The sequence below is a fragment of the Pezoporus flaviventris genome, unplaced genomic scaffold (genome assembly GCF_033815535.1).
Source record: "Pezoporus flaviventris isolate CSIRO_AGI_PZ_B2104156 unplaced genomic scaffold, CSIRO_AGI_Pfla_v1 ptg000015l, whole genome shotgun sequence".
NCBI lineage: Eukaryota > Metazoa > Chordata > Aves > Psittaciformes > Psittacidae > Pezoporus > Pezoporus flaviventris.
Genome location: NW_026892563.1, coordinates 41,139,710 through 41,150,827, shown reverse-complemented (window position 1 = coordinate 41,150,827; position 11,118 = coordinate 41,139,710). Strand labels below are relative to the sequence as shown.

General features: G+C 49.3%; 1 protein-coding gene across 8 annotated transcripts in view; it reads right to left on the bottom strand.

The window, feature by feature from the left end:
- Positions 1-829: 829 nt before the first annotated feature.
- The window catches only part of ZYX (zyxin), a 26,404-nt gene continuing 16,115 nt past the window's right edge, over positions 830-11,118 (bottom strand). For 6 of the 8 annotated variants that reach the window (XM_061454306.1, XM_061454305.1, XM_061454304.1 and 3 more), the window contains exons 2-10: positions 9,014-9,274; positions 5,935-6,116; positions 4,806-4,898; positions 4,022-4,525; positions 3,397-3,538; positions 3,149-3,318; positions 2,823-3,001; positions 2,422-2,542; positions 830-2,017 (exon numbers count right to left, since the gene is read on the bottom strand). In XM_061454306.1, coding sequence (XP_061310290.1) covers positions 1,907-2,017; positions 2,422-2,542; positions 2,823-3,001; positions 3,149-3,318; positions 3,397-3,538; positions 4,022-4,525; positions 4,806-4,898; positions 5,935-6,116; positions 9,014-9,263 — 1,752 coding nt within the window. In that variant the 5' untranslated portion in view covers positions 9,264-9,274 and the 3' untranslated portion in view covers positions 830-1,906. Of the gene's footprint in view, positions 2,018-2,421; positions 2,543-2,822; positions 3,002-3,148; positions 3,319-3,396; positions 3,539-4,021; positions 4,526-4,805; positions 4,899-5,934; positions 6,117-9,013; positions 9,275-9,786; positions 10,428-11,118 lie in introns of those variants that run through there. The other 2 variants (XM_061454300.1, XM_061454301.1) reach the window with 2 other exon arrangements.

Sequence of the window (11,118 nt, the reverse complement as noted above, 5' to 3'; positions counted from 1 at the left end):
CTGCCCCTACACATCCCATAACAGGAGTTGTACAGTCACCAAATGCTGTTCCCCTGCATTCCATGCCCCTCAGAGGGACTAACCTCCCCATAATCTGCAAAGTGATCCAGAGAACCTGTCCAGTTGACTGTTGGACAGGTTCATACCCAGATACCTGGGCTACAGCCCTCTGACAGCTCTGGGATGAACTGGGTTAGAGCTCGCTTTTATCACATCATCTAGAAACAACCACTCAAGACAATGCCAGCAAGAACTCAGGCAAGAAAAAGAAAGCAAACAACTTGTTTGTTCTTTGCTCATCCTATAGAAAACCTCAAAGCATTTACTGGATCAATTTGCAAGGAGTCATTAAAGATCTCCCCCAAAACTGGCAAGAGAACAAGAGTAGGTTTCATGTCTTTGAAGTGTAAAAACATTGATGCTTACCACAAAGAGGAGTTTCATCTGCAGTGACCAAGACAGTATCATGCTTAAAACCATGAACAAGCACAAACACTTTGAGCAGTAATAGTTAAGGCAAGGCAAGCAAATTGGTCACTTTATTCCAGTTTGATGCAAGTGGATTGTAATAACAATCCTAGTGACACATCAAGCAGACCACAACCTTGCTACACGGAAAAGTAGTCTTCCACTGCTTTAAAGGAGAGCTGCTCTTCAGGCAGAGGGAAGTAGGAAACAACAGTCTAAAAAGGAGACCAACCGGTGCAGAGAGAAAAGCCATTTTCAGGCTACTCACCTGTGGAGGCTCAGTGGAATAGCAACAGTGCATTCTCTACTGCCTAAGACAGCAATTCTCATGGGCTGTTGAACAAATACAGCAGACACAGTAATGGAAAAAAACCCTACATTTTATTGAACGCAAACAGTGGTTGGCACAGTGTAGCTATTCAAAAGCTTTGTTGGGTTTCAGAGTTTCTAGTCCAGGAAATGGGGCTCAGTGCAGTAACACTTAGAGCCAGACAGTACATTGCTATTACACCACAGCTTTCACTGACAGCAGGGAAAGAATTCCTACTGGAACAGGGAGACATTCCTTAGTCTGCTGAATCCTCTTCCACACACTGAGACACCTCCCCACCGTGTGCTGCCCGTCCTTATGACGGTCTGTATTTGTAAACATGCTTTCTTTGGATCGCTTTGCTACTCTGGTGCCCAGCCTGGTTGCCCAGCAAACACACTGGGAAGTGACTCATTCTGGGGAGGGAGAAAGACTGGAAAACAACTTTCCAAACTCGGGAATAGAGCAGGATTCCAAACGCTGCCAGTTTAATCTGGCTAAGGGGGAAATCAAATGTAACGAAACAGCCAGTAAAATCCATTAGAGACAGAAAAGCTATGCTAGGTTAGCTTTTCACAGCAACAATAACAAGGATTCCCAGTATGTTCTGCCTCCACACCCTAACCCAGGAGCGAGGGATTGGGTAGGGCAAGACTTCCCCATCGTGAAAGGAAGAGCAAGAGGGAAAAACAAATGAAGACAGAAGCAGTACTGAGATAGAGGCTTCCACTTTCTAAGGTCAAATGGCCACTCTTGGCTCCGTGGCACAGAATGATGCTCAGCCCCTCCCAGCACCTGCCATCAGGTCATTCTTGCCACTTCCACCAGGCGGTGGTGGAGGTCTGGTCTTTCTCCTCCAGTCTTGAGGGAACAGAGACTGTGCACTCACCATCACAGCCCCAGCCTGGAATACATGGTGGCCAGGACGTGGCAACAGGAGGAGAGGTACCTGCTTGGTGGGTGTGCAGACAGAAGTCTAGGAGCAGTGAATCCTACATAAGTAAAGAGCTGTGCTGGCATAGTCTCCAATGGTAGCAATCTGCCTTCTCAGGCAGAGGGATAGGACAATGCGGGGAGGGGAAGAGTATTGAGTGCAGGGGTCTCAAGGGAACACCCACTACAAGCTCCTCAGCGAGCTGTTTTGGCACGAACGGTGTGACATTTAATACACAGCACGTGCCCATCCAGTGGAAAGCACCCATTCTCGTCTGCTTCAATGGACAAGGGCTTCCCACAGTCCTAAACAGGGAAAAAAAAGAGGGAGGCAGCTCAATGATGGCCAACAGCAGGATGAATGCATTCAAGGATGTAAGAAATCCCCCACTGGCTCAGCATAATGGCTCACAGCCCCCTGCTCTGTCTCTGGTGGTGCTAACAGGAGATACTGTTTTGAGGGAACAGCAAGCCCCTTCTGTGATTCCAACATGTTCCCACAGTATACACAGCTGCTGTATTAGAGACGTTAGAGACTACAACCCTGCATAAACCTTCTTCATGGACCTGTGGTCACTGAATGTCTTATCCTTTTCTGAATCTGCTTCGAAAATGCTCCAGATTAATTCAAAACAACCTTAGTGTTTAGTCAGGAGAGACAACAAAGAGGTCCAGCTGCTGGTGATGAGCATGGAAGCCACCAAGCTTACCTCACATTTGTAGCATTTCATGTGGAAATTCTTCTCCAAGGCCACAACACGCACTGTCTCATCCTTCCCAGGCTCTGGCATGATGGGCTCACTACAGACTGAACAGCGTGGAGCATACTTCCTGCAACACACAGAAACAGGGAGGGGATCATGGCCACTGTGGTGGCAGTCAATGAACATTTCTTACTGCCATATAACGCTATGAGCAGCAGAGGAGTAATAAATCACAAAGAAGTTTAAGTGGGAAAAGACCTAATTGCTATAAGGTACATTGTTGACTCATTTTTAACTCAACATCTGTTGATTGCACAGGCAACCCAATCCCACTGTGCAGCAGAATTAAACAGCTGTGAGGGAATCTGCCTTCTTTCAGACACCACACACACATACTCTCTCCGTACCTGTGGTAGTCATCCACACAGTGAGGCTGGTTGGCCTGGTCCACAATAAAAGCAGCCCCTTCAAGAGGGGTATGGCACATCACGCAGGTAAAGCACTGGGGATGGTACGAATTACCAGTGGCCTTCAGCATCCGGTCTGTGATGGTCTGTTTGCAGACACTGCACTTTTCCAAGGTCCCCTGAGCCCAAAGGAAACAAGTAAGACACATTAATCCAGTCCAACACCCCTAGGAGGCTATGCCACAGACAGGCGAGGTGGAAGGAGGGAGGGGAAAACAAGACACAGCAAGCACAACAAGCTCAGCTCCCTCATCCATGTAACTCACAGCATAGCAGTCCTCACAGAAGGGCTTCTCATCCACATTGTAGAACTGCTGCCCCTGCAGCTGCTTCTCACATTTGAAGCAGGTGAAGCATTCCACATGGAAGAGGCAGTCCAGGGCCCTCACAGCTGGCTGGGTTCGTGACAGAGGCTTCCGACAGAAGCCACAGAGCTCTGTCAATGGAAGAAGAAAGGGATTAGGAGAAATGAAAACCCCTCACAGCCCTACTGCTATGGAGGGAAGGAACACACCAGAAGTAGCGGCCTCTACTGTGGGTGGATGCTCCATATCCTTCATTAGTTTCTGGGTCAACATCTCCAGCTCTTCTACCTCCTTCATAGTCAGGCAGGAATTTCCCCTAGGTGGATCAGCACTGGAGCCTGTGGGTCTATGCTGCAGGAAGAGGAAACATTCAATCCCTGAGGACACATACAGAGCCATAGAATAGTTCAGGTTGGAAGGAACCTTCAAAGCTCTTCTAGTCCAACCCACCTGCAACGAGCAGGGACATCCTCAACTAGATCAGGTTGCCCAGAATCACATCCAGCCTGGCCTTGAATATGCCCACAAATGGTGCATCCACCACCTCTCTGAGCAACCACTGGTGCCAGTGTTACCACCCTCATTGTAAAAACACCCCGAATCTCCCCTCCTTTAGTTTAAAACCACTGTCTCTTGTCCTGCTGCAAAAGAACCTGCTAAAAAGTGTTTCCCCTTTGCAGGACCCTATCCCTGTCCACAACTGCCTCTAGCTACAGCTCTTTCAGAGGGGTAACAGCCTCCTCTAGCCTGGGACAGACCCTCCCTCCTCATTGTCCAACTTCACTCCCAGCGATGCCCACCCAAAAGCACTGATCCCATGGCTCTGTCCCCTACCGTGTCTTTTGCAGCAGCAGGTTGCTCTGTTGGACGCTGCTTCTCCTGCACTTGGGGTCTTTCCCTCTGCTGGGCATAGGTGAAATTGGGAGGTTGTGGCCGAGAGGAGGGACCTGAAGGTGAAGGGGCTGTGAACTGAGTCTGAAGGGAGGTAGGATATCTTGCAGAGTTTGATGGAGCCATGGAAACACTGGCACTTGGTTTGGACCCAGATTTAGGAGAGCCAGCAACAGATTTAGGTGGGGTGAATGTAGGGGTAGGCTGAGCAGAAGGGAGAGAAGGTGGTGGAGGGACTGGTGCTGGGGGCTCCTTGCGTTGCTGTGGGGCTGCCCACGGGGCTGGGGTCAAATCTGACCCAGGGGGTTTGAAAGATAAGGTTCCACTTGGCTTTGGAGTGAACTTGGAAGGAAAGGAAAGAGGAGTATCTTTGGATGCAGACGGTACTTCCACACGGGCTTTTGGTGCTGATGGTTTCTCCAGAGAACCTGTGGATCCTGGAGATATCTGTAAAAGGAAGCAACAGAGAGAAACAGGCAGCTGTCAGCAAGGTGGAAGAGAAAATATGCTGTCTATAGCAGTGTCAGCAGCTACCCCAGACCCACGGTGTTAAAGAGTTTCCACACTGTTACACCTTTAGGAGTCATGACAAGCTGTAGTATCTGTGCTTTCTGGTCCTTCACATTCACTTTTGCACTACGGTTTATCCAGACATTATTATCTTCACTACCTCCATTCAGCAAACCAGTCATCTCTCCTTCCACCTCCAACATCCTGGAGAGCTCACCCGGGGTCTGAAGGGGTCATTCTTCTCCATGTCATCCAACATTATGGACAGTGACTCAATCTCAAGATCAACGCTGCTCATCTTGCCACGTTCCTACACCACCATCCATGAGGAAAGAGGGAGCAGAGCATGTTACAGGAACAGCCAGAGAACCAGGTGTACCCCCTTACAAGAGCAGATTTTTGTGCTTTGGACTGTGGTACAGAGCTGCTCCTTGCTTTGAATGGAGAGCAAGCTGGTGAGGATGAACAGGGCACAGGCTCCAAGGTCTACAAACAGTGGGAAAATGCACAGCCCAAAGAAACTCACAGATTTAGGAGGGAAAAAGGCATCTGGAGGTCTCTTGTCCAACACCCTGCTCACAGCAGGGCTAACTCTAGCTAACAAGCTAGATCAGGTGGCTCAGGGCCTTGTCCAGGTCATTTCTGAACATCCCCAAGGATGCAGATTCCCCGGCCTCTCCAGGCATTTGTGCCAGTGTTAAGCCATCCTTGGAGAAGAACAGCTTTTTCTTCTGTCCAAAAGGAATTCCCCTTGCCGCAGCTTGTGTCCATTGTCTCTTGTTGTGCCCCAGTAAGAAGAATGTGTCTTCTCTCCAGCCCTCCTTTAGGTATAGTAGGCTGCAGTTAGATCCCTGCCTCGGCCTCCTCTTCTGCAGGCTGAACAAACCCAGCTCTCTCTCTTCAGCTCCAACCCCCAATGACTGCTATGACCCTTCGCTGGATTGCATCTAGTTCTTTATTCCTCTGAGTAATTACATTGGGAGCTCAACTGGAAAGTCTTTGAAGATGTAGCCTCACTAGAACCAGAGAGAGGAACCATCGCTGTCCTTGTCATGCTGACTACACTCTCACAACTGCAGTCCAGCAACTGTGGTTGGCCTTTATTGTCACAAGGGTGCATTGCTGGCTCACGCTCAACTCGCTGTCCATCAGGAGCACCAGGTCCTTCATCTGCAGAGAGCTGCAGCCTAGCCAGTTGACCCTAACCTATGCTGGTCTGTAGGGCGATAGCATTTTCTGCTTTCCCACATCTCAGAGCTTCCTGCTGCTGAGTTCAGACAGTAGTGAGAAGCTGTCCCAGCTCACAGAGCATCACAAAGAACTATACTTCCCTTGACCACACTCACCTGAGGGGCAGGTACGTTGCTCACCGGCCCTTCATCGAACATCGGTGGTGGTGGCGGCAAAGGGAAAACCTCTTCTGGGGCTGGTGGAAAAGGCTCTTCGAAGGGGGGTGGAGGTGGGGGAAAAGCACAGTTTGAGAAGCTTGCCTCCTCTCCAGGTGGTGGGGGAGGTGGCAGCGGCAGGTCTGTGGGGAAGAACGAGAGCAAAAGCAAGTTTGGATCATTTCTTACAGCACAAACCCCAAAAAGGGTCTTGGAGGTATTAAAAGCAAGTACTTCCCAAGTACTCAAGGGACCCCATCAGGGACAATTGAACTCCACAGGCTGGCTTTCACCTAGTCTAAAGCTATTTGCCATCATAAGAACTTCCCTCGTAACCTACTGCAATTAGTTACTGGGAATAGTTATTGTATAATTGGGAAACGTGTCTTACTATGCCCTTTCTCGCCCCTCCTCTCATTTCTTGGTCCCTAGCACATGTTTCTCTTGCCAGTACCTGGCTCAGATTGCTAAATACAGAGCAACATTAGGAGGAGTACCAGTGGATAACCCAGGACCCTGAAGAAGCAGTACTATTACAGGAAAATAAGCTGGCACCTCACAGCTGCCTAGTAAGAACTATGAGAAGCAAGAGGGAGGAAAACAAGGCAAGTTGGACCAACTAAACCGTATGCCTATGAGGAATCTTTGAAACTGCTTTGTTTTTCTAGGAAATTAAAACATCTTTCATTGTGGAAGCTAAAACCTCCCCAACACACATGAGGACACGAGAGATTTTGAAGAACCCTTTTTAAGCGAACTGAAAAGCACCAGAGTGCCTCAATCTCCTATAAGAAAACCCCACTGCTTCTACCTATGCATATTTGCCAAAGATGTGGAACAGGAAAAAGAGACATTTTCCACTACACCACATGCAAATAAACATGAATACTCTTGCCTTCACCATGGATGGAAGAAGTTGCCCTCTTATCATCCAAGCAGCAAAGAACACTGAAGACAAGGAGGCGTAACTTCTACATCCCCTCTTTCATACATCCATCTCTCTCCCTTAGCTAGCCCCAACCAGCAGTGGGGTGAAAGACGACGTTTTTCACTCCTGCTACTCCATGTGCAACTTTCAACAGCAGTAATTGAACTGTCCCATCTTTATATCCAGTTACTGTCAACAGACTTTATGAGGACTTCTCATATGTAACCTAAGGGAGACAATGCTGCCCTTTCACAAAATGAAATCCAAAATCTTAATTAGCTAGTGGAATGCATAAACTGCACTGGTATGCAGCACCTCTTCCAAACCTTCTTGTGAAGCAGAACTTCTGCTTGGCGGAGGAAGTAATACTAGGCTGGTATTTTTTCCTTTGAAACTACAGTTTGGGTTCAAGTTCTGTATATGCTTGCCTTTTGGTTTACTAAAATGCTAAAGAATATTGCAGAATCAAAGCCCTGATCTGCTGTCACATTGTTTTAGATGCACTAAAAGCCTGTTTTATGAATTATTCATACAAACAAAAAAGTTCCCCACAAATCTACTGTACCAGATTTATAGTGATCAATACTAAATACAACATGCCTACAGCAACACTAACTTAGCCATCCTGTTGTTTAAGACAAAGAGACCAATCACTATGGCTTTGTTATACTACTATTTGTTTGATGAGTGTATAAGAAAGGGACAGGATTGAAAAGATGCACCAGAGAAGGATCAAGTCAGATGCATTTCTCTCATGACTGAGTTTTGGTGGTTCACCTGTACTTCAGATGTCTCGCTGGCAGCCCTCACCCAATGGTGCCAGCAGCTTGAGCCCAATGGTCCTTTTGCTAATCTTTCTGTTACATTAGTTCCTCCATAGTAAGATTTATAAGGAAGGAAGGAAGCGAAGCAAACACCTAATACTCCAATTGCATTCTGCATTGAAAAGTAATTTTTAGCATCCGTCTACTTCTGTACTTCAAATTACATATTTGTGTCAGTTTGAGACCTTCCCAAAGACACCCCTAATCCACACAACTATAGCAAAACCCCCAACAATGTAAGAGGAAGAAGGTCACAGTTAGCTGGTGCAGTTCGAGGAAACAAAAACACCAACGTGCTGACCCTTGTGACTTGTGGCTTCATAACCTGTCTCTTCTGAGCACAGAACCTGCCTTCTTACAGATCAGCTGCCAACCTAGGAATCATCAGTGCTGCACACTCTATACCAGACAGTGAAAGGCATCTACAACGGTAGTTAATGTTATCTGAACATGCATGTCCTGGCTGAGGTGCAGCCTGGTGAGAGTCTTGGGCTAATGCACAGCATCAAGCATTAGCAAGAGGTCCCTAGAGAAATTTCTGCTAGCCCCATGCTGATCAGTTCTAAGTAGGGAGCCACACAACCAGGACCCCTCTGCTTGTCAGAGGACACAAATCCAACCAACCAAACACACCACCAGCACAGGAAATAAGAAAGAAAAAGAGAAAGGAAACCACGCTACAAGAAGTGACTCTGCACAGGAAAACACACCCAGCCCAAACCACTAGGCAGAAGTGTAAAACTCTACAAGCCATACAGAGCTGTTTCTGACAGCTTCCACCAGTTTTCCATGCCATTTTTCATTCCTCCCCATCCCCAGCAGCAGTGAAGATGGCAACTGCAGAGCCCATGAGAAGGATCTCTATAATCAGAGACAACCAGCTTGAGCTCAGATGAATCAACAAGGAGAACAGCATGATTCACCACCATCAGGATAAAGTTGCCTGCAACATACTCGCTCCCAGACATGCTGGCCAGAAACTGACTGCAGTTACACAATTATGCACTCAGGGAATACTATAAAAAAGACAATAAAACAATCCACTGCACTCCTCTAGCACCAGTGCAATGCAGGATTGCCATCCAGCTTCCATTCTTAATGCAGGCTCTATGTGCTTTGGTATCCCTTTACAACCGCCTCATCTCATTCTGGAACCTGCCAGCCTCTACGGCAAGAATATCCATCACGTGGCAGCAGAGATGCCTCTGCTCTCATGTTTAGCCCTGTTCCAAACCTCACACCCCTGGAATTTAAAAATGCACTATCTGCCACGGCAGCCCTCACCTACCTTCTGGCAGCAGGGACATGGTTGCTGGTGGAATCTCCCCCACCTTCCCTATCTGAGCACGCTGGGCGCCAGCTCCAGGAGGCGGGGGCAGTGGTGGCTCTGATGCATCCCCAGTCTTGAAGGGGTTCACCTTGGGTTTAGGGGCAACCACGGGTGCAAACTTCTTCTGCGGATTGTAGAAGAAAGGGGTAGAAATGTTGATGTTGACTGCGGATATCATGCGGGTCCCCGGGGCACCTTGGGAGGCCATCCTCTCAGCTCCTGGCAGGAAAAAAAGGGAAGAAACCAATATGAAAACAGCCTTGGGCCAGAGTGGAAATGGAAATCTATAGACAGAAACACATGAAATAGCTACAGAAGTTTAAGTTCATCCAGAGGCTGAGGTGCACAGAGAGCACAGAGCACTTCCAGCATCAGCACAGGAAAAAGGAGGAACAGAAACTGCGACAGCACGCTTCATCATTTCAATTCAGTATGGCATTAACCGCAAAGGGCTTCCAGCTACACAGAAACCCAAGCTTTTTGCTGCACGAGAACCCTGCACACAGCATGCTGGAGAGGACAGCAGTGGGCCACCAGAACGTGTGTTACCCAGCACACACACACCCTAAGGGGTGCCCCCATACGTGCTCTTCCAGCACTGGAATCAGCATTTCCTCTCCCCCACTTACCCAATAACACCAAAAGGCTCCTCTCGATCTCTGCCTGTGCCAGCCCCGGTAACCTCCCCCCGTTCCGACCCTGGCGCACCCCTCGCATTCTCCGTCCCTTACCTCCGGAGCTCTCCATGCTGCAGGCAGCGGCGGCAGCACGGCCCGGCTGAGGAGCTCCCGTTGTCACCTCCCCGGATCTCGCCCCCCCTTTCCCCTCCTTCCTGCCCCCGCCAGGAAGCAGCCCTGGGCTGCGGCCGCCGCTCCGCCCGTGCCCGGGGGCTGCGAGAGGGGCAGCAGCACCGCTGCACCGGGGCTCGGCCCTGCGCTGCGCAAGGACGCGCGGTGGGGTTGCGAAAGGCCGGCGCTCCGCTTGCAGCAGGGGGGCCATAGCAACCCTCCGCGCTCACTCCTCCCCATCACCGGGCTGGAACAGCCAGACGACAGCCCCGCCAAGCCGGCTGCTTCGGGAACCGCAGGGCTCAGGATGACAGCCACATTTCTAGGATTCCCTCAGCCCAGCAATGCAAGCCAGGAATCTTATCCGTGCTAGAAATCTCCACGCAGCCAGAAGCTTTGTTGTAAAGCCCGGCATGCCTATAGTCCTCCTAACACCCCAGAACAATAGCGCTTCCCCCAGCACAGCGGCTCTGTGCCAATGTTCAAATCAGTGCCCCTCCACACTGCCGGCTTCTCTCACACGGACAATAAAAGCAGCTGGGACAGATAGCCCTGGTGCCACAAACATCACCCACGGCTGCTGATAAGATCCGCCTGCCCCCGTTCTAAGAGCTCCCACGATTCAGTACAGCACTGCAAGACCTAAATGTTACACTTCTCCAGGTCACAGGCGTGTGACAACATAGACAAACGTTCAGTACATGCTGCTGCACTTTTTGTTCCCTTTGTGCAGAGCTGATGAATTGCACAGGCTTCGACAAACTTTTCTGGGCTTTTCAAGAGGAGGAAGAGGCTGCAACAATAAGCAGGAGCCAAAAAGCTGCGCTGAGCATCACCCACATGATCCGGCATGGGAAAGGGTCATCGCAGAGGATTAATAAGCGAGGTCTGTCCTCGATCCCTCAGACTTGTAGGGGTCAATAGACTTGCAAGTCAGAAGGAACCGGCCAACTCCCTCCAGTCTGCAGCTGCCCACTGAGCTACAGAAGTTGATGAAAAGACCTCCAGCCTTTCTTTATGGAGTTCAGCATTACGCCCCACCATTTCACTATGGTGTAATGAACCACCCGGTAGTAGTTCTACCAGAATTGTCATCACTAGAAGCAGAACACCACAGTGACAATGTCCCTTCTGATCATGACCCATACTGAGGTTAGTCAACACAAAAGCAGCCTTGGGACATCAGCTGCTTCACAAAAAGAAGGCTGGCTTTGCTGCCAGCAGCTGCTACCTCCCTTAACCCAAAGCAGCCCATTTCCCAGTATGTCATGTCGT